The sequence below is a fragment of the Zingiber officinale genome, chromosome 6B (genome assembly GCF_018446385.1).
Source record: "Zingiber officinale cultivar Zhangliang chromosome 6B, Zo_v1.1, whole genome shotgun sequence".
NCBI lineage: Eukaryota > Viridiplantae > Streptophyta > Magnoliopsida > Zingiberales > Zingiberaceae > Zingiber > Zingiber officinale.
The window spans coordinates 68783964-68806457 of record NC_055996.1 but is presented as its reverse complement, the minus strand read 5'-3'; the positions used below and the strand labels follow the sequence as shown (position 1 = coordinate 68806457).

The window sequence follows — 22494 nt, the reverse complement described above, 5'->3', positions numbered from 1 at the left end:
ATGGAGAATTGTCACATGAGGTCTTAGGGTCAAAATTCGACGTGACCGAATATAACCTTTCTCATGTCTTAGTCATTTGATAATAGTCATCCGTGATTTACCTTCTCCGTGTTGATCTAAGAACAAATTAATGGGAGCACTAGGACGAACGAATCATCTTTTCCACATGATTAAGATCAGCCATTCTCCTCTCCTTTTCAGAAACTTCTCCGTTGCAAAGCATTGACTTTTCTTCGGGCTGGAGATTAAAATATGAAAAGTAATTAATAGCTGAACGATTCCTTCTTTTACATCCTCCTTCTCCTCCGTCTCCTTTTGTTTACCAGAATACGCTCCGAAGAGAAGGCGTGGAGACCACGATGCCTCGCCGGAAACTGCCTCTTTTAGCGGCGGAGATGATGGACTTCAAGCACCGATCCTCGTCCGACGCCGGCAGAGGCAGTGGCCGAAAGATAACTAAGTACTCTGTTTTTGTCGTCATCTCGACGGCGCTGCTCCTGTTCACGCTCATGCAGAACGACGACGTGACGTTGGTCGCCCAGTATCCTTCCAGCAACGTAGCTAAGTTGCCGAAGGAATTCTCCACAATTGAGACCATAGAGCCCGAGGAATTCTCCACAATTGAGACCATAGAGAAGGAGATTAAGGAAAAAGAAGAAGACAAACTAACCCACAAGCCCACAGTTCCCGTTGACGTTGTGGTCGACGTTCGGGTGGCCGAGTCGCCGTCGGCCCCGGAAAAGAAGGATCACGCCGTGCTCGAGCTCGACTCTCAGATTGTCGTCTCAAAAGAAGTGCTTAAAGGAGAAGAAGCGCGCGAAGAAAAGCTGCAGCCGGAGAAGGAGCAGTGGCGAACGGTTCTCGAAGTGCCGGAAAGCTGTGACCTGTTCGACGGTCGGTGGGTCTACGACGATGTCAACTACCCGTTATACAAGGAGCCGGAGTGTACGTTATTGACGGAGCAAGTGACGTGCTTGCGGAACGGCCGGCGAGACGATGGCTTCCAGAAGTGGCGTTGGAAGCCCAACCACTGCGCTCTGCCAAGGTACCATCTTTTTAGCCCACATCGCCGGAAAACCACTCTGAGCACCTCACTCTCCGGATGAACTTTAGTCCCGCATGTCTAGTTTCGTTTCGAGTAACTCAAGATGCCTCTTTTAAATGAAGGTTCGAAGCCAGGCTTTTTCTCGAGCGGTTGCGTGGGAAGCGTTTCATGTTCGTTGGAGATTCCCTGAACCGGAATCAATGGGAGTCGATGGTCTGCTTGGTTCAATCGATCGCGCCGTGGAACAAGAAATCTCTCATCAAGAATGGATCGCTCAACATCTTTCGGCTCGAGGTAATCAATTCTAACCCTAATTTATTCAAACTTCTTCCGCTCTTCGTTGATCGATATTTGAATTGGGAGTTTAGGATTACAATGCGACGGTAGAGTTCTACTGGGCGCCGTTCCTGGTCGAGTCCAACTCCGACGACCCCCAAATCCACAGCATCCAGAAACGGATCATCATGCCCAAATCGATCGATAAGCACGGCGAGCACTGGAAGAACGTGGATTTCCTCGTCTTCAACAGCTACATCTGGTGGTTGAACACCCCCGCCATGAAAGTCCTGTGAGAAACTCGATCATAGTTAGTTCAGATTCGAAATTTGTGAGGTTTGGCTTCTGATTTGGATCAAAACAGGCAAGGATCGTTCGAGAAGGGATCGAAGAAGTACGTCGAGGTTGACCGACCAGTGGCGTACCGGCAAGTGATGAATAGGTGGGCGAAATGGGTGCAGAACAACGTGAATCCTAACCGAACCATGGCGTTCTTCATGAGCATGTCTCCCAACCACATCAAGTAGGTTCAATTTTTATTTCATTTCAGTCTCAAACCCCCACAAAGACACTCGTTTTTCTCTACAAAATCCAATTTTTAGTTCGTTTCAATGAAGAATCTCCTCGACAATTCTCTCCGGAGAAGTAATTTTGCATGATGGACAACTGATTAACCCATCCATCGGCTTCAAACGGTGCATCGCTGACGTAGTCACAGCGATATAATTGAGCTACAATTCAACTCGTGATGGCTTGAAGAAGAAGCCAATGGAAGAAGGCTACGTGATGTTGATGAATTGGAAAGAAGCGTCAAATGGGTGCAAATTTATATCGATCCAACGTATAACGTCCTCACCAGGACCACTGGACAGTTCGAATTGGAGAATGATAGGAAGGGAATCTGCACTAACTCGAAGCAACTCAATGATTAAAGAGGGAATAGAATTAGATTCCTCCGCAAGCTTTAGAAAAGTCACTCTAATATATTATAAGAGAAAAATTAGCTTTAACCCCCCTATAATTCCTAAATTTCCTTTATAGTTTTAACTTCGTGAGGATTCCCTTTTAGTTTTGCTTTTCTTTCAGTAAAAGGCTCTCTGCTGGTAATAGCAACAAAGGGTGAGCCAGTGAGGGACATTTGCGAAGTGTATAATTGATTTGGCAAGTCATTGGACTAAGGATTCAAGCTTCCATCACGGGAGCTTCCACTCATGCATAGGGGACTCCACTCGTAACCATGACATTGCTATTGAGCTAATCTAAGAATATGAGAATTGCACGGTAACGCCTATAGAGACCTTAGCTTATTGGTATCACTAATGGTTTTTAATTCTTTAGTGCAATTTAAATATCATGTCTGCACAAGAAGCATATTAATGCTGGTGCAATTATCCCCCAAATGTATAGTGTACAGGTAGTTTTTATATTTTGGGCAAAGTTTAAGTTAGGGTAATATTATTATTTCACATGTAAGAGTGTGTAAGTACAAGAAACACGACATGGAAATAGAATACTTAGGAAATGGAAGACTAAGTAGGTAGACAAGACCATTGAACATTTGACAAAGTAAGCTATGTAAATGCTAATAAAAACGAATGTCCAATAGAAATTGACAGACGAAGTAAAAGCAAGTTAAGGAAAATTGAATGTTTACAAGTGAAGAAGTCTTGATTGGTCAAGTTCGACCAGATGTCTATTGGATGAGGAACACAAGGCGGCAAAGCCTCTTAGCAGAGAGAAATTCTGATAGGTAATTAGGACGATTGAGTACCTGACTTGGAAGAAGTTCAAGAGATAATCTCTTGATATGCACGTTGAGAGAAATTGACATACAGATAGAATTAATCAATATATATGATGATGCCTATTTCATTTTACAAATACCACTTATAATGACAAGAGTCATTCAACAGTGGACCATGTCAAAGTTCGATTCAAATTAATCGTATAGAAAATAGTCTGTTCAAACAATTGACTGATAGAAAGGTCTAATTCAACTAGACAGTAATATTTGAGTAATAGTTACTGCAGATGGAATTTTAGAGTAATATTTGAGTAATAGTTACTGCAGATGGAATTTTAGAGGAGTGGATTAGTTGATTGATGATGCCTAATTTCATTTTACAAATACCACTTATAAAGACACTTCAAAAATGATAATATTTGTATGATTTATTACAACGATATACTATGATTCTCAACCCTGTTTCATTTTTGTTGTATTTCACTTTAGTTTCTTGAGCTTAGGGTTTTTTATTTTTTTCAATATCTATTACTACACTTATTTCATATCTTTGGTAAAAGTATTTGTAAAAGGTTTTTCTTTTCCTTAAAGATTTTCTGAGAAGGTGAAAGATAGTGAATTTTTGCAGATTTGACTCAGTTGAACAACTTTAAATATTTAATTCTTCGTTTAATTTTTTTCCTATTGCATTTATTATTCATATTTTATTAGCTTATATTTCCGTTGGGCCAACAACTAAGAAACATCTCCATTTTTCTATTATGCTCGAGTTCACATTTTTCAATTTCACATTTATTGTGCTATTAAATGCGAGTGACTCAATTCATGTCCTCTTTCATTATTGTTGATGTCAAAGGGTGTTTCGATTGTAAAAAAAAAATCAGGAGGTAAAACAATAACCTAAGACTATAGGGGCTTGTCTAAAAAGTAAACAAACTATATGGACATGCCTAAAGCGTTCTCAAAATTAAAGCCAATGCATTCAAGACAATATAAAACATTGGCCAAAGTGCAGTCACCACGTGTGCCAACTAATTTTACGCATAAAACAAATCCATGCTATGTTGCTTTTTTGTGTAGATATAACGGCGTACGGCCCGAAGCATGCATTGAGTTTGTAACGTATATTGCAGTAGCATGGATTGGGAAAACCCCAAGGGGATAAAGTGCGCGCTGGAGACGGAGCCGGTGGCGAACCGGACACGGCCGCTGGAGGTGGGAACGGATTGGCGGCTGTACGTGGAGGCGGAGAACGTGATCAGGAGGCTGAGGAGGAAGAAGGTGCCCGTGAGGTTCGTGAAGATAACGGCGATGTCGGAGTACCGGAAGGAAGCGCACACGTCGGTGCACACGTTGCGGCAGGGGAAGCTGCTGACGGCGGAGCAGCAAGCTGACCCGGCCAAATTTGCCGACTGCATCCACTGGTGCCTTCCCGGCCTGCCCGACACATGGAATGAACTCCTCTACGCCCTCATTGCCTCTTCTCCTTATCTACATTCCTAGTAAACTTTTATATTTTTATTTTTTTTTTATTTTAGTTTTTGTAGATCTTATTCATGATGAACTACTGCTCATGGCTGACTGATGACGGTATTATAATGATCAATTAATATTTTTTAAAGACAAATTTTTTTTGTGTGTATTTTCTCCAATGAACAATTAAGAAATAATAAGACATCATAATAAGATTTTGATATTTATTTAATATTCATATTATAATGGTAGGGCGCGGATTTAATATTTATCATATGATATTAATTGTCATAATCTTTTAAATTATTAAAATTAAAAATTGCATATTTATATTATATATTTTAAAAAAATCATCTCTAATCTAGGATCAACTATTTTTTCGAGAAGAGGATTATATAATATAAAAGTTATTAATTATCATTGTACAATCCTCTCCCTTATACATATATATATCACTATTAGTGTTTCCATTGTTAATCATATTTTGTAGTGGTTGCTTCAGTTCAAGCTAATATTAGTTCCACCTAGTTTTTATTAACTAAGTTGCCCTTAATTATTACATATTGGCTTGTGTTTAGTCCATTTGACTATCATAGATTCTGGGGGGAGTTTCTAGGATAATTTTTTCATAGCCAACGAGTGTTAGTTTATCAATTGAAATTGAATATTTAATGTATTGTCAGTTCACCTCAAACAAAGTTTATAGTTATGAAGAAGAAAATGATTTTTTTATTAGATTTGAGAAACTTGTTATCTCTTTACCTCACAATTTCTATTCAAATGAATAATTTTAAAAAAAAATGAAAACTTTGAGGAACTCTGAGGAATTTTAATATTTTATTCTCTAGTATAAATTTTATTCACTAGTATAAAAAGATTAGAAAAGCTTAACTTGGGGACTAAATACTGACCATAAGCAAAGTCCAAGTTAACTTGTACTACCAGGAATTAATTTGGACCGTCAATGTGTTCGCCCATCAACCCGTCAAATTAATTTGGACCTATAAATTAGCATTTTTGCTTCATGACCAATTTATTTCAAAACAAACTAATTATGCTACAATTGAATGGGTGGGAGAAATTACATCTCCAAAATTTTCTCACCAAATTTAAGTAATTTCATTTTTTTTTTTTTACTTTAACAGTTAATTAGCCAAATTAACATTAATTTATCTAATGAAATTTCACTCGACCGCCGATAATATTTTATTAAAACCGTTTGCAAAAGCAAAGATATTTTTTTGATTTTTTTTTTTAAAAATAGAAACTCAAGAGCAAGATAGCCCCGTCACCACGTCATCAATTTTGAAGTCGTGATTTGACTCCCTTGCCTTTTTTTTTTTTTTTTTTTTTTGCGCGCGCGCACCAATTTTGGGTCTCTTCCACGCTATTTCTCGTTTGACTAAAAATTGACTTCAAAGTCCATCCCCTTGCTTCATCACCTCCCTGTGTAAACCAATTTCCCCGATCCATCGCCGGCCAAACCATGGCGGAGCCCGATGATGCCGACTTCGACTCCGCAGCAGCAGAACTCACCAGCAACATGTTCATGGTGGCCGCGATCGTTTTCCTCTTCCTCGTCCTCGTCTTCGTCTTCTTCCTCTACCTCTACGCCAAGCGCCACCTGCGCCGCGCCCGCATCCTCGTCTTCTCCTCCGCCTCCGATCTCGGCGCCTCCTCTTCCCTTTTCCGCGGCCTCGACGCCTCCGTCCTCCGATCTCTCCCCGTCGCTGTCTACCGCGCGGCGGAGTCCGGAAACGGGATCGAGTGCGCCGTGTGCCTCTCCGAGCTCGCCGACGGCGAGGCCGTCAGGATCCTCTCCAAGTGCGGCCACGGTTTCCACCTCGAGTGCATCGACATGTGGTTCCACTCCCACTCCACTTGCCCCCTCTGCCGGAGTCCGGTCGGCGCCGAACCAATCCCAGTCCCGAACTCTAATTCCCTCGCCGGATCCGAAACCCTAAATCCCGACTCGCCAGTCTTACAATCGAATCAACGGCAGACGAGCGAAGCGCCTTCCAGCTCTTCCGCCAGATTGAAGAAGCCAAAAGGGGATCTTGCGATTGAGATTCCGAGGAGGGAGCCGGAGGGGTTTTCGTCACCAGTTTCGCCGCTGCCGACGAGCAGGAACGCCGACGAGGAGACGAGGACGCCGGGTTCCGGGAGGCTTCGGGCGGTGAGGCGGCGGCTGAGTATGGGGAAGCGGACTCCTACTCCTGGCTCCGGCTCCGCGTGTAGTCCCATGGGAGGCGACCTCGAGCAAGGGTTTGGGGGGTTTTATGGAGAGGGAAGCGCTCCGCCGGCAACGCCTCCGGCGAACTCGAGACTCGAAATCACTAAATCCCATAAACTACCCGAAGCAAGCGTTTGAATGAAAAGTTAGTATAAAAGTGAGAATATAAATTATAGAGATTGCAAATCTCCATTTTTTTTTCTTTAGAAAAAGGAAATAAAGTTTTCGCTTGTTTGATAGGAAATTCATTGATTCAGCTTTACCATCTTGAATGATCAATCATTTCAGCTTATTACAATAAAACTATTCTCCTATCCATCTCTAGGACTAGAAGAACACAAATGATCAAAAGGCTGAGCTACCCAACACTAAGACACTACTAATCTAAAGCTTTAACTAACTCTTCTACTCTACTCTGCAGGCTTCATCGTCGTCGTTGTATGTTTTCTCAAGGATTCCTCGACCTAACACAAAGTCACACACCTCTACTTACAAACATGTATTGCAAAAACAAGCAAACTTTTTTTACCATGTAGAATTGATGGATGATGTTGTGGCTTACTTGTTCTGTGTAGGGTTCGATCTTGAAGGAGGTATCCTCCTTTTGCTCACCATTCCTTGCTTCGCAGGCATGATGACACTCCTATTATTACTACTACTAGTACTACCACTGCCAGTGTCAATCTTTAGTGATGACTTCCCTTGCTCCGAACTGGAAATTTTTTTGCTCTGAGACAACGAAAGTAACTTCCTAGTCACAATTCTGATCTTTAACAATGGCACTTCTTGCTCTGAACAGAGAGCTGATTTGTTTTTCAGTGGTGGCGACAACAGTAGCTTCCTTGCTCGAAGCCCGACGACCATTTCGATAGAGCTCAGGAGGAGAAGGACTAGCAGGAGCTTGGGGAGAGGAGGAACTGCTGCATGCAAGCAAGATCTGCTTGTGCTCTTCATAGTGTTCTTGGATCAACTACTACTTTGTGATGGGGTTTTGGGGAGAATTTAAAGGCATTTTGGAGGCCATGTGATGGAGGTTTGACTACTGATCGCATCCAAAAAGTTTTCATTCGTTCTCGATTCAAAACTCCTTAATTAGGGTTCATATGATCACGTGAGAGTTGGCATTTGATTACTGCACAGGCTGCAGCTTGCCCTATGCTATGACAACAACCTGCATTGGCTACTTAGAAAAAGGTTTAGTAAAAGCTGCTCGCGTGAATGGATTCCCAGTTCTTGAATCTTACTCAGCAAACACGCAGGTGAATGGATAGGACGTGGCAGGATGTGATTTTGGGATAAAACAATTAATTTGTCATGAGAATTAAAGGCTTCTCGAGTTTTTCCAATTAGTTTCTTTCTTGAGTCTTAAAATTTCTTTAAAATTTCCTAAAGCTTTATTTCGTTCTAAAACAACTTCAACTTCAACTTCAACTAGACACGACAAAGCTAAAGAAGTTTGATCTTAACTTTCTTCTTCTAAAAAATGACAGCAGTAACAAGAGTCCAACAAAGTGTGCTAATTCTCTTTAATCATTATGCTAAAGTTTGTTCAGCAGCGTGGCACAGATCTCCAAGTAGGTTACAGAACTTAGAGTGTAATTAAACTGAGCGAGCAGATTTTAGCAGCTGATTACTGAACTTTACAGGGTGGGGTTTTGCAGCTTATCTTATTAAAATTACAACTGATGTGTACCTCTCCACGAACCACTCCCATGCCATTACTTTTATTTATTTATTTAGGGGGCGTTTGGTTTAGGGTAATAGGAGAGGGGAATGGGAATGGGAATCATTGATTACCATTGTTAATGTTTGAATTATAGGAATAGGAATACAAATAAGGGAATGAATCTTTGAAATTGGGTAATAATTCATTCCCATGTATCTCCCCTTTAATGAGTTATTACCCTATTTTCAATTTTTCATCAATCAAAATATTCTCTTATTAAAAAAATACTCTTGACCTAAAACTAAAATTTTCTCCCTTAATATCAAATATCAAAATATATTTATTTATTTTTTCTTTCATATCACTTTTCTCTCTCATCATATTTTCTCTCTCATCATATTTTTCTCTCTCATCATTTTATCACACACTTTCTCTCTCCTTAATCTCTCCTATCACACTCTCTTTCCTCTTTTTTCTCATTACACTTTCTCTCTTATCATACTTTCTCTCTCCTCAATCTCTTCCATCGCACTCTCTTCCTTCTTTTTTCTCATCATACTTTCTCTCTCCTTAATCTCTCTTATCACACTCTCTTCCCTCTTTTTTCTCATTACACTTTCTCTCTCATCATACTTTCTCTCTCCTCAATCTCTCTTGTCACACTCTCTCCTTTTTTTTCTCAACACACTTTCTCTCTCATCATATTTTCTATCTTCTCAATCTCTCTCATCATATTCACTGTTCTCTTTTTTTCTCATCACACTTTCTCTCTCACCATACTTTATCTCTCCTCAATCTCTCTCATCACACTCTCTCTCCTTATTTTTTCTCATTACATTTTCTCTATTTTCATCCTCTTCCATCATACTTTCTCTCACATCATATTTTTTCTCATCTTCGCTCATCATGTTCTCTCCTATCACACTCTCTTTTCTCATTTTCTCTGATAACACTTTCTCTCTCTTCATTCTTTCTTATCACACTTTCTCTCTCATCGTACTTTTTTTCTCATCATTCTCTTTCATCATATTTTTCTCTCACATTCATCTTTCTTTCATATCTAATTTTTTCTCTTATTTTCCTTTAAGGATAAAAAAAGAAATTTTGATTTATTCCGATAGAAGATATGCAACTAACCAAACATTGCTTTTAAGAGTGATATCAATGCTCATACCCATTCCCATTCCATAATACAATGATTCCCATTCCGATTCCTATTCCTAGGAAAGAACCAAACGCCCCCTTATTCTCTTTCTACGGATCGTTTCACTGACAGTTCAAATTAGTTTATTAAATGAGCAGGGCAGGGTTTTAATGTCCTTCCATTGACTGAAAATTAACTAAATAAGTAGCAAGAGGGTTTTTTTTTTCATAATGAAGAGAGTATTGGAATGGAATCCAAGAAGGATTGCCATCATGAACCATCACATGGATTAAGACAAGTGAATCCAATGTTTACTTGCAGTAGACAAGTGGTTTTAAGAATGCTTTCGAAATCAAACCGAATCTATTGGTTAACACACGGTGAAAGAGTTTCACATTTTCACCAGTCGAATGCTCAATCTACATAATGTGTAGAGGGCAGATTCAAGTCTTCTCGGATGGATCTAGTGACTAGTACATGAGATGTTGACACCCGACAAAGTCGAGATAAATGTCTCCTTTATGTGCTAGTCACTATTCCAAAGGCTAATAGCCGTCCGTGATTTACCTCCTCCGTGTTGACCCTGAGACGAATTGACGGAAACACTAGGGGCGAATGTATTTATCTTTTGCCACCAAGAGAGGTCAGATTCAACTTTCAAAGTTTCTTCATTCTTCTTCTTCTACTAGTTGTGGTGTTGACTTTAATCGAATGACACTAAAGTGGATTGAATGATATAGCTAGATCAGCAATTTACCACACTATCAAGTTAAGAACAGATGACAGAAAATAGATGAAGAATCGATTTAAAAAAAAAAAAAAAGATGAACAATGGATTTTAAATTAAAATATGAACTTACCAGTCTAAAAAGTTTAAAACTTAATAATAGACATGAAAGTTCGAAAGATACAAATTCACTAAAAAATATGATTTGAAGGTTGGGTGATCTTTAAGGCTCGTATTTGTCAAGTAGAAGCAACCTCAATTACTACAAAAAAAATTGTAAATGAAAGAAAAAAACAAGAAATTCTTAAAACTGCTTCAACTGTCCATCTCCCAATGAAATTGAGTCACAATAGAAATGACAACCGAGGATAAATTGATTATCATAATAATAACTTCTTTTTTAAACAAAAAAAATTAATTTTACATCAAATATATAATAATTACAATAATAAATTGAGAAAATAAAAACAGAGACAAAAAAACTTGCAAACTTGCAAATAGAGGTTCTTCAGAACCTTGTGCATCAGAATCAAATTCCTCCAATCCACCAGGCAGAGGTTCTTCATGAGCAGTTTAGTTTTTTATGCGAAGAACTTCAGCTTGAAAGAATCATGGCCTCAAAAGAGTTTGATGAAGCAAAGAGTTCCAAAGATTATATTCTTGATGCCTGATGCTTATCGCATTAAGTTGGAAAAAGTGAACATCCTCCCACATCTTGGAGAAAGCAGCACTTGGCAGATAATGCATCTGCTGAGCCCGTGAGGTTAAGCAGATCTTCCTTTCCACTGCAGTAGGAATATTGTCAACATACTCCAGCTGGAGGCGGTCTTTCAGGAATCTGGAGACATAAACTATATGAGAAACCAATGCCATATTTGACTAGTAGGTACAAAAGATCAGCATTGGCACAAAAAAATTATCACACTTGGAAGAAAAGGGTTGTGTCAATCACTTTCTCTTTGCAGTTGATGTTGGGAAAAATTGCATTTAAAACATATGCAAATGCTATCAGTATTTGAACAAATTGCTTTACTTCAAAACAAAGATTTTTTTTTAAAAAAAAAAAAAAACTTGTGTCCCAGTTCACTGAATGCAATAGCCAAGGAATTGTATAGCTACTACTAGGGAATGGTAGACAAGGAATGGAAGGAATAGATATTCTTTTAGGAATCTCTTCATGAAATTCTTAGTTCATTTCGTCTAGCTCACACAATTTGCCCAATGTGATGAATCCAATGTACCCACTCAACCAACTCAATCACACTGGTTACTGACTTAGTGGTCCTCCCTGTTGGTTTGACTAGTTCATTCACCCAACTGACTCAATCAGCTGGACCGCCTAGCTTATTGACTTGATTGGCGTGTTTAGACTGGCTGAAGCCTGCAAGACCATCTGAACTGCTCAATACGATAGGTTTGTCTGGACAATCGAAACCATCTAGCCCACTCGACTCGACCAAAACCAACTCAATCTACACATCCAAATTGGCCAATCAAATCAGAAATCAAGTAGTTTGATCAGCTTGAGTGCACAGCCTATTCAATCTAATTTGCTTGTTTAAAATATTTTTTTTAATAATTTTAGAAAAATGAAGCAGATAAAGAATAACTATTCTTAGAAGAAACTAGAAAGTAAGAAATAATTAAACTTGTGTTCCAAGTTTATTTTTGCAACCAAAATAGGAACACATTCATCTGGAATAGGAATAGAATCACTTTTCCTGTGGACCAAATGCACTACAGATTTTTGTAAGAGCTGAACAAAGTTTACTAAATTAACAAATATGTTAGTGGCATAGATTAAGCCAAAGTTATGCTAAGGCACAATGACAACTCGATCACTATCCTTAACATTAAACTAAAATAAATTAAGAAACTAAAATAGATTAAGTCCAGGACAGAAATCATTTCCAAGAATAAAGCATACCTCTCCTATCTTCCATTCTTCCTTTCTCCAAATACTATCAACCTCAAACCTGGGTGAGGAAATCTAATTAGAAAAATTGAACAATAATTATTATAATTTGAATGACACTTCACATTAACTTGATTAAAAGCATCGAAAAAATAAAAGTAACCAATGATATTAATAAAAATAATTCCAACAACTTGATCGCTGATTGGGAACACTGTATGATTATCTATACTTCGAGTTAATTACCTTACTGCTCTGTAAGGTACTGTAGACCTCGACCGCTAGATTACTGGTCAAGTAAATCTAAAATGAGTCAAAATAATAAATCATATATTAGAATTATCATTGAGTTATTGCTGTTTAATAGTTAAATGTATTATGGGCTTAGCCCTACAACGGGTATTTAGTTATTGGGCATTATATGTGTCCTATAGACATGGTGCAAGAGTCTACTTTTGGAAGTAACAGTGAAGTATTTTCCCTCTTGAGCATAACATTTAAGTCCCATGCTACAGTGATTGGTTATTTTAATGTTAGAATGCCCTGTCGAAGTAATATGTTATGTACTACTGGTAGATGACTATATGCCCAAACAAAAATATTTTCATTCATTTTTAGTTGTGTATTTGATCTACAATAACCAGCTCCTATTTTTCATGTTTCTAAAGAAGAGTAACAAGCAAGCAAATAATGTGATTATTATATCCATTCTCCTTCGATTAAAGTTACCTTTCGAGGTATCATGCCGATCTTGGAAATGACATCTACCTAAATTGGCTCTTAGAAATGCAACGAGGGTTCGAATCTCACATTGGGCATTTTCGAACACCTACAGAGTTCGAACCACTCGTGACGATAGGTGCCATGCTAGGACCATTGCACTTCCCGGATTTACGTCTGGCCGATTTGTGGGACCGGGCCATCCACCTCTAGGATTAGTCAGATCACGAGTTGGATCCTCATGCATTGAATTCCAATAAATTACCACACTAAATGGATAAAGAATTACTTAGGAGCAATGTCCGATGTGCAATGCTAGTAATGCAGATAAAATGCACAAACTTACTCATCATCACTTGAAGGGGTAGCAGCCCTACTAACAGAGTTGAGTTGTTGACTATTTGTGCCATCAAAGTTCTGGGGAGACAAAGACCCAGTAGGCCTTATAGCAAAGTTAAATGAAGAAACGCTTGGATTTGGAAAGTTTCCAGCTGGTTGTATTTGCTGCTGACCAAACAATCCTATATTGCCGAAACATGAGTAATCAAAATGACAAAAAAATGTAGCAGTAATGAAAATAGAAGGCGGATGAAAGTGGAATTTTAGTTGAACAGTATGTCTACTTTGAGAAAAAAAACTGCAAAAATTCCTAACCCAGGAAAGACTCTGTAAAATTGAATCATTTTATACATTGATGATTAATAGTATTGCCAGAATAATGAACTTGAACTTTCATTTGACTACAAATTCTGTAACTAGAGTCAAAGTTTAAAATAGCCTATATGTTTCTACAAATTCTGTTCTAGAACGAAAAGTATAGTGCTTGAATAGAGTGGGCATCATATTTTCAATCAGAAAACATAGTTTTCCAACCTTTCTAAGTTCTTTTTCAACCTTCTTCAGCAAATCAAGACTAAAATAATTCAAGAAAAAATAGGAACAAAAGAGAAAAATCCCAGCAAAGAATACTTGAAAAATTATAATCAGGTTTTTTTTTTACATTTTCACAAACAGAGAAAAAAACATTTAACATTTTTCACCATTGCAGATTAAGACTTGCATAGCAATGCTTATAAGGTTCACTCACCTATTCAACAGATCTAAGAGCTGCATGCGCAGCTAACTATTAAATTCACTGTTACAGAAGATATCTTAAATGACTGGCAATATCACTATGGTTCCTGTATCCTCAGCTTAGGTAGAAAGGCAAATTATTAATGTTTCAGGTTGTCATAACATCCTTAGGTTCATTTTAAAGCATGTTTTAATACCAAAAAAGAAGGTTCCTACTAATTTGCAAATGCACTCCCATAGTTTCTCAACCTTTTTTAAGACAACCTCTTGATAGGTTTGAAAGTGGATCTAATTTAGAGCCTTGTATTGTTGCTAGAACTGACAAAATACCTAGGACTGACTATAAAATGAAACTTACAAAACTTCAAACTGTATTAACTCATCACTGAATGTTGACCTCAACAAAGTGAACCATTTGGTGCATGTAACTGCTCTTTTATTAACACCATAAAGGCATATAATTACCAATCAGTTAAACTGACTCCAATTTCAATAGAGAATTCTGTTAACAGACAACAAATGAAACTAGTAACCCAGTATAGTACAGATGAAAGTAAAGCAATATATTGTAGTATGATGAGATGGTAACAATTAGACAACAAAAATGGCATAGATGAACTTGAAGTAAAAAAATGTATTGAAGTGGTTCAATGAAATGGTAACAATGAAACAATAAAAATGATATAGATGAACTCCAACCATTCAACATAAGGAAAAAAACATATTATTTGCTGCTACAACACCTGAATTTCCAAATTTTCCAAGACCAAAAGAACTTTGGCTGGCTTTCTGGAAAGGGCTAGGTTGACCAAAATTACCGCTAGGGAATCCTTGTGGTTCAGACCTGATAACAGGTACTGAAAGTTAAGGAATATAGAAATTCAGGAAAAAAAAAACTGGTTCAAATTTAAAAAACTTAAAGAATAACCTGTTCTCAGAGCTAAGATTACTTGCTGCCTTTAGTTGACTAAAACTTGAAAAAGAGGGGACATTATTTCCTTGAACATTTACAGATGATGCATTGTTCATGAACACAGGAGACTGACTCATCTGAGGTGAGCTTGAAATGGGAGGGGAGTTCATCTGATGAAAACTAGGACTTTGTGAACCATATGGTTTTTTCAATAAATTATCAAATTCATTCAACTTGGAAAGGTATAACTTCCTCTCTCTCTCAGCCTGCACAGGAAAGTAGCTTCTTTAAGCATTTCAAGGCCACAAAGGGAAAGAAATGATATGCTCTAGCATCTCAGTTACATCTTAGTTTAGTCCCATATGAGAAATCGTCAGTCAACATGGGAGGATGATAAACTTAGCTAACGAAATTACTGTCAACTTGAAATCAAGCATTTATGAGCAAGTGGTTGGGTCTATCAAGTTACCGATCAGTCCTCTTGAACAAATTATGATAGTATTATTCTTGATATCAGAGCAAGCTCAATGGTGATGGTACTATCATCGGATTGGAGGTAACATGTTGTAGATTAGGGATTATATTAAGCTATAAATTAGATGCTGGACTTCAACAAAGACGTCAAAACTTAATGTGAAAATTTTAACACTGTAGTTTACTTCCACATGGATGTATGGGTTAATAGAAGTATTTAAAAAACTTAGATGAGATACCATTAATTCAACTATTCAAGTTTAAGCATTTTGGACAAATGTCTATCAAGATAATGGATCAATTCTCTTGTTTTGTGGATTTTATATAAAAGGGAAACTCTTGGTAGATAATGTGCAGCTAATGGCTAATTATTGAATTACATAACATTGGCAGGAGAGCAATTTTGTTTACCACAGTATGTTCCACTGTACACAAGCATTATGTTATGCCCCCTTCTCTATTTGTACACTAGGACAAATAAAGTAACAATTTTCCAATTTCTGGTAAACATATTTAAGAAGGGGAGCCTTGCGGGTTTGAATTCTAGAAACAGCCTCTTGCGAAAAGCAGGGTAAGACTGCATACAAGAGATCCTTCCCTGGGACCCCGTACGGCGGGAGCTGCATGCACTGGGCTGCCCTTTTTTTTGGTAAACATATTTAACAATTAGTTTCCTGACATTTGACAAAAAAAAGTAAAGAAACTGCATCACAATTTACTGCTTACTATGTTTAGTTGCATCCTGCTAAATTGTTGATGCAATAATCATAATACAAAGACATTTAAGTTTATAGAACCAGTTTTATCTACATAAATATGTTGCTGTACTAAGAAGAAGCCTTAATCTTTTAATAATAAATTGCATGATTCCCTAACATAAATTATAACTTCCATGCAACTTACGTATTACTGCAGGAGTTTGCCAACCCTTTCTAGTTTCTATATCCATGATCCTCTTCAAAGACAAGCTTCTTATGCAATATATATGTGTATAAAGATAAGAAAAAAGTATGAACGTCATGATCAAGAGAGTAAAGTTATTCAAAATTAGTCAATTAATTAAGTCAATAACCTTTCTAAAGTTAACTTGATATATGTCTACATGATCAGTTGGTTAATTCTTTAGTTTATACATGTCTACAAGAGACTTGATATGAAATGACAGTATACCATACAGGAACCATTTAAAATTTACATCTAACCAGTGTTCTAAAAATCAGCCGCTTAGGCCCGTCGCACTAAAAATATGCTAGTCAGCCAGCCTAGGCGGCCATAGCGCCTAGGCAGGATTAGGCGGCCCTAGGTGCTGACTAATCGGTCTAATCGTTTAGGCACCGTGGAAATAGTGCAAGGGTTTCATGATTTGTTTTAGTTTGGGCTTTTACATTTAAAGCCCAATTTAAAAAAAAACTAAAATGTAACATTGAGTTTGTGTCCGACGATGATATTGAGTATGTGTCTAATGATTGAAAATTATGGAGAACAAGAAGAAGTAGAATAAATTTGTGATATTTTATTAGTTGTGTAATTTTGAACTCATTTTAAATTTGATGTTATTGCATTGGAGTTATAGAATGTGATTTATTATGTAATTTATGTTGATACCATGGAATCCGCCTAGCGACGCCTAGTCCCAGCCTAGGCGGCCTAGGTGCTAGGGGCTGGTCTAACGCCCGACTAGCGCCTAGTGAATTTTAGAACCTTGCATCTAATACAATCCTCACAGAGATATAATCAATGTTTTCTGCTTCTAACTGCTAAAATGATACAGATTATCCGAACAATATACAGTGGCTGGACATCATATTATCTACACTATCAAAGCACAGTGTTCTCAGTTAGTATAATGACTAGGGGGGAGATAAAGAGAGAATCAACTTTGGAACTTACAACAGACTGAACACTTAATCCTTGCCTAGCATCATCATATGCAGCTGACCGGAGTTCTTCATAACTGATATCACCAATAATGTCACAAGGGCCACTATTGGAAAAGAGATTAGTTAGTCAATGAGGCAATACAATGCACATCAGCACGAAATGCAAAATGAAAGGCAATAATGAGTTATTTAAATCTAATTTAGTAATTTTGTAAATATAATGTATCACATCATGTTAAATTGTTACTAACAGATTTCCAGAATAGCAAATATTTGAACCTTTTTTCTTCCCATTTTTTTTTCAAGTGATGCTAATGAAATTCAATGGTCAACAGCGATAACTAAAGCAACAAAATTGTGGTTTATGTTATTTATGGTGGCTTGCAATTGTCGTATACATGTATCCATATAGTTTCAAGAATGTGATGGCTAAGCATGATAATGAATAAAGCATAGTGTTACATCACATGTTATTAGGATATAAATATATCTCCATAATTCATCCACAAGAACCAGGCTACTAAGTCACAAATTCATTAGAATATGAAAAACAAATGAAGTTTGGCGGATAGTCCTGAATGCCAAATAATGAAAAAGGAATAAAGAAGAGAAAACATCAAACAGTATATACATGCATCCAAAGGTCTATATGATTTGTGGATTGTGGTTATGCATTAATGCATTGTAAGAAAGCTTACTAGGCTTTATCAGGTACATATTAGTTTAAAATAACTTACTACTTGTGATGGCCATAACAACTAAGCTTCCAAAGAGGTGCTTCATTCTTAAAGTCTTCAATTATTTGTTTTTTGCAGGATTCAGGATCTGTACACCTATTGATAATAAAAGAAAAGAAAACCTCTAAAATTTATCCAGTGCTAACAAAAGCAAAGACCAAATTAATCATATGCGGTCATGGAAACACACTTGTGATCTGATGCTTGGGACTGAGCTTGAACTTGTGTAGCAGTTACATTTGTAGCTCCAGGCGAGGATGATCTTGTCCACTTGTTTTCAAATGGCTGACAACATAAACAAAAATCAAAACCAATCCTGGCTTGAAAAGTGAAAATTAAAATCTGATACAGAATGGCAGAACAACAGCAAAGAATCAGATTTTTCTTGGTGTATGTAGGGGTGCAAATGAGCCGAGCCACTTGTGAGCTGCTCGCGAGCGACTCGGTCAAAGCTCGGCTCGAGCTCAAAGTTGACCGAACTCGAGCCGAGCTCGAGCCGGCTCATTTAACATTCGAACCGAGCTCGAGCTTGTTTAACACTGGCTCAAGGGCTCATCGAGCCTTATCAAGCTAGGTTAATTTAATTTTTTAATAATTAAAATTATTATTACTTTTAAAATAAAGAATAAGTTAACGAGGAGTTTGTGGCTAGAGCATGTCATTTGGTGTATTTTAGATACACGGTTCGAATTCCACTTGAAAATGAATTTAATTTATTTTTTCAAGTCGAGCTCGAGCTCGGCTGGAGCTTGACTTGAGCTCGACTCAAGCTCAAACTCAGAAGCTCGCTCGAGCTCGAGCCTCTGTAGTTTTTTCAAGCTCGAGCTCGAGTTGGCATGAGCTCGAGCTCGGCTCGGCTTGATTACAGCCCTAGGTGTATGTGACTCTTGTGTACCAAACAGCCAGTATGATAGAAATTGTAAAATCTTCACACAAAGGCAAACCCAGACATCTTTCACAGAAGATTTTAAAGAAACATCCATGAACGCCATAGAAAGGGCAAGGCAACATTACCTGGAGAAAGGGTATTGGTTTTATGCCATAAGATGGACAACATTGAAGTACCATAACTATGCACATACAGATAAAAGTTTGAAATTACTAATAGCACCTTATAAAAGAAAAGTGAGAAAGCACCTTGGCAGGAGTTTGGTATTTAGCTACGAAATTGGAGGAACCTTTCTGAGGGCTGTTGTTGTGTAATTGGGGCTTGTTTTGCACTCCAAATCCATAAGGATTTGGCTTTTGTTGGTGAGTAGTATTTGGAAAATGTATGGTACTCTGGTTGCCAAAACCGTAGGGATTAGGTTTTGCCTCTTGTTGAGTGGTATGAAGAAATTTGCAGCGAGATCCATATTGGCAACTGAAAAAAATCAGTATTAGTTAAGTGGCTGGTGAATTTTATTTTTAACCAATTAACATTTACATGAACTGAATAAACAACACCAAAAAATTAGGGACAAGTACATGAAAGACCAAGATAGCTGCAATGTTATGGAAGAATTATATTATGCTGTAAATTGCTGATCCACCTTGCTTGTAACTTATCGATGATTTCTATGATTATTAATAAAAAAAACCTTAAATTCTCATCCAAATTCATGTGCTCATGGGTAATTAAATCATCATCATCGTCAAGACATGTTCTTCCTACCTATTTGGTCCCATTGATTTTAAGCAAAATGCCTAGTAAAATCATAGGAAGTTAACTGGCAAATAAAAAGGCTTAAAAAATAACTCAGAGAAGAGCAGGCAAAACCTTGACTTTCGTTGACAAGAAAGACACATGATGCCTACACAGATATCTCTTTTGCCTTTCGTCCAGGATTCTGATTCTTATGATAGGTTCAAAAAAGTGCAGAGAAAATGCGAAGCAATCATGAAAGCGCGAAAGTTGAATTTACCTTCCGCGCTGGAAATTCCTACAGAGCTCCTTCTTCCGATTCATCCCGCGGCAAACCTTGAATCACGGCTCTTGTTTGTCCGTGGAGCGGAGAATAACAATTGGCACAAAAGATTGGGAGATACTTCACTTCCGCCTATGGATCAGTGTCTTGAATAAAAGGTAGGTGCTAGCGATTTCGCCTTCAACTGATTAAAAATTCAAACCTCGCGAACTCCAACCCAAGTTGGGCGCTAGGGTTCTGGAAGTCAGCGTTGCGACCCTTTCCTCCCGCATCGACCGACGCACGAAATCAACCGAAAAAGGCGATTTAATTTGGAGTATAAATAATTATGAGGACTTATTTGGGGATTTTTTTATTGGTTTTTAAAAACTTGAAACTTCTATATTTTTTTTTCCTACCAAATACTCTTTAAAAAAATTATTAGGATAAAAAATTAAAAAATACTCCTTATTTTTATTATCACAATTTAATTTTTAAAATATTTAAATAATGCTTCATCCCTTTTATCTTGAAAATAATTTTATTTTAATCTTATTATAATAATTTTAACTATTACAATATAAAATAAAATTATTTTATTTAATTAAAATTACTATATATTGAACATTGATATATCAATTATTTTATTTAATTAAAATAATTAAATTTGAATAAAATCATTTTTACTTGATTAAATTTATTTTGATACCATTATAATATATATATATATATTCAAAATTATTAGTTTTAGTGAAAATTATTATAATATATATAGCAGTATTGTTTTAAATTGTCATCAAAAATTTTAAGTAAATTGTTCCCCATGTCAATAATGAGAAATGATATTCATCTAGAAAATTTTTAAGGATAGACACATAATGATGGGACCCACAAAAAGTGAAATGGTGGGTCACATCATTTATGTGTCTATCCTTAAGAATTTTCTAGATGAAAATTCTAGATGAATATCATAGCTCGTCAATAATTATGGAATATAACTTAAAATTAAAAAACCTTAGAGTATATGTAGTGGGAAGTTTATAGCATGTAATTTTTACTATAAACTTTTCAATATAAACCCCTCCTTTACTACATAGGTGGGTTTATAGTTTTTTTTATAAACTTATATCAAAATTTTGGGATCAGATCTATAAAAAAAAAAAATGGAGAGAGGGTGGAGAGGATTTTAAAAAAAAGTGAGATTTTTAAAAAGGAAAGATTTTATGATAGTGGAGAGAGGTTTTTAAAATAAGCAAGGTTTTAAGTAATGATGTAGCGGAGCATAAATTTCTTCGAGATGTTTATGACTGTAGATACCCTAAAAAATCTCATATATCTCTCTTCACCAAAAAAAAAAAAAAAAAAAAAAAAAAAAAAAAAAAACCTCTCAACAACTTATTTAGGGCATCCATAGTCGTAAACCTCTTAAAGAGATTTATGCTCTGTCACATCATTGTCACATCAAAAGTTAAAAATCTTACTTCTTTTAAAAATCACTCTCTATTATCATAAAACTTCTCTCTTTTAAAAACTCCACTTCTTTTAAAATTCTCTGTCACGCCCCGGAGGAGTCCCTGTCCGAAGAAATTTCGGCAGCATCTCCCCTATACGGCGGACAATCTGAAACTTTCTACATATCCATATACCTCAGCCACATGCAACTGGAATAATAATAGAAATAAAATACAACACACAGACACTCCACGCAATTTAATAAGCAATGATAAGAAGACTCAAAATCCACCCTACTCAACTACACTCATAAAACACAAATCCGACGATAAGATCAATTTACCTCTTCTGCCATCTAGTCAGGCATGTAGTAAAAGCAAAACCAAACCAAATCCATCGACATCACAAAATTCATACCATATCCATACCATCAAACAAAACAAATTTAGCATAGTCTATGTAAGAAAACCAAAAGACCAATAATATCCTCGAGGTCTGCAGGGACTAGCAACTGGAACTCTCTCCTGACAGCATCAACTTGAAAAATAACAACAATGGAGGCGGGGTGAGTCCAACACTCAGCAGGTACAACTGATATGCAAAGTAGGGAAATAACATCTAGCACTAATCATGCGTACAGTCTCCTGATATAAAAGGATGAAATACAACTGAAGTAAACAGGAGAAAAACTGTACTAACCATGACCTGGGTATAAGGACAAAAGTCCAAGTGGCATAGAAATCCTGTATGCATGTCAAACATAGGCGTCCAAACAATATACAGCATATAAATACAGCAAGCACAAACACAAGAAATAAATGTATCATGCATATAATGCCAATGATGCGTCTTGGTCACCCCTGACGTCAGTCAATCATCTCACACACAATAGTGAGGTCTAGTGGGTAGGGCTGTGACAACCGTGCACTATGTCGTCACTACTCCTGATGAGTGACCGAGTGGACGGGATGCTGTCGGAGTACACCTATCCTCCTACCCCAAATCATAAATGGGGGAGCGCAATGCTCTCAACTCCCGGTACACGATGACGGGGAGGAATCCCTGCCGGCTAACACGTTGCATCATGCTACCCATGAGCGGATCAACGGAGCCAAACAAAGTCCCTGCTGCAACA

At 37.2% G+C, this 22494-nt stretch overlaps 4 protein-coding genes across 13 annotated transcripts; 2 read left to right on the top strand and 2 right to left on the bottom strand.

Moving 5' to 3' along the window:
- Positions 1-255: 255 nt before the first annotated feature.
- On the top strand, positions 256-4692 carry LOC121992599 (protein trichome birefringence-like 28). 2 transcript variants are annotated; one of them, XM_042547085.1, is made up of 5 exons: positions 256-1045; positions 1168-1339; positions 1414-1613; positions 1686-1844; positions 4202-4692. In XM_042547085.1, the coding sequence occupies exons 1-5, from the start codon at positions 360-362 to the stop codon at positions 4566-4568; spliced, it is 1584 nt and encodes a 527-aa protein (XP_042403019.1). In that variant the 5' UTR covers positions 256-359; the 3' UTR covers positions 4569-4692. The 2 variants fall into 2 exon arrangements, with proteins under 2 accessions (XP_042403019.1, XP_042403018.1); XM_042547084.1 differs by having other exon boundaries at positions 258-1045; positions 4199-4692.
- A 1258-nt stretch (positions 4693-5950) lies between these two features.
- On the top strand, positions 5951-7837 carry LOC121992600 (RING-H2 finger protein ATL2-like). 8 transcript variants are annotated; one of them, XM_042547093.1, is made up of 4 exons: positions 5951-6916; positions 7193-7270; positions 7401-7514; positions 7591-7837. In XM_042547093.1, exon 1 carries the CDS (start codon positions 6025-6027, stop codon positions 6907-6909), a length of 885 nt encoding a protein of 294 aa, XP_042403027.1. In that variant the 5' UTR covers positions 5951-6024; the 3' UTR covers positions 6910-6916; positions 7193-7270; positions 7401-7514; positions 7591-7837. The 8 variants fall into 8 exon arrangements, with proteins under 8 accessions (XP_042403027.1, XP_042403025.1, XP_042403026.1 ...); XM_042547091.1 differs by having other exon boundaries at positions 7347-7514; XM_042547092.1 differs by having other exon boundaries at positions 5951-6928.
- Positions 7001-7725, bottom strand: LOC121992602. The gene is made up of 2 exons (XM_042547094.1): positions 7334-7725; positions 7001-7235 (listed from the first exon to the last, which is right to left on the bottom strand). Exons 1-2 carry the CDS (start codon positions 7723-7725, stop codon positions 7220-7222), a joined length of 408 nt encoding a protein of 135 aa, XP_042403028.1. The 3' UTR covers positions 7001-7219.
- Positions 7838-10660: 2823 nt separating the features above from the next.
- On the bottom strand, positions 10661-20223 carry LOC121992597 (zinc finger CCCH domain-containing protein 46-like). 2 transcript variants are annotated; one of them, XR_006114957.1, is made up of 12 exons: positions 20131-20223; positions 19926-20060; positions 19159-19384; positions 18212-18306; positions 18022-18117; positions 17295-17388; positions 14946-15196; positions 14761-14861; positions 13290-13464; positions 12953-13212; positions 12236-12284; positions 10661-11146 (listed from the first exon to the last, which is right to left on the bottom strand). XR_006114957.1 is itself a non-coding variant. In XM_042547082.1 (10 exons), exons 1-10 carry the CDS (start codon positions 19967-19969, stop codon positions 11111-11113), a joined length of 1167 nt encoding a protein of 388 aa, XP_042403016.1. In that variant the 5' UTR covers positions 19970-20207; the 3' UTR covers positions 10661-11110. The 2 variants fall into 2 exon arrangements, 1 of the variants encoding a protein (XP_042403016.1); XM_042547082.1 differs by lacking the exon at positions 12953-13212 and having other exon boundaries at positions 19926-20207.
- Positions 20224-22494: the final 2271 nt, after the last annotated feature.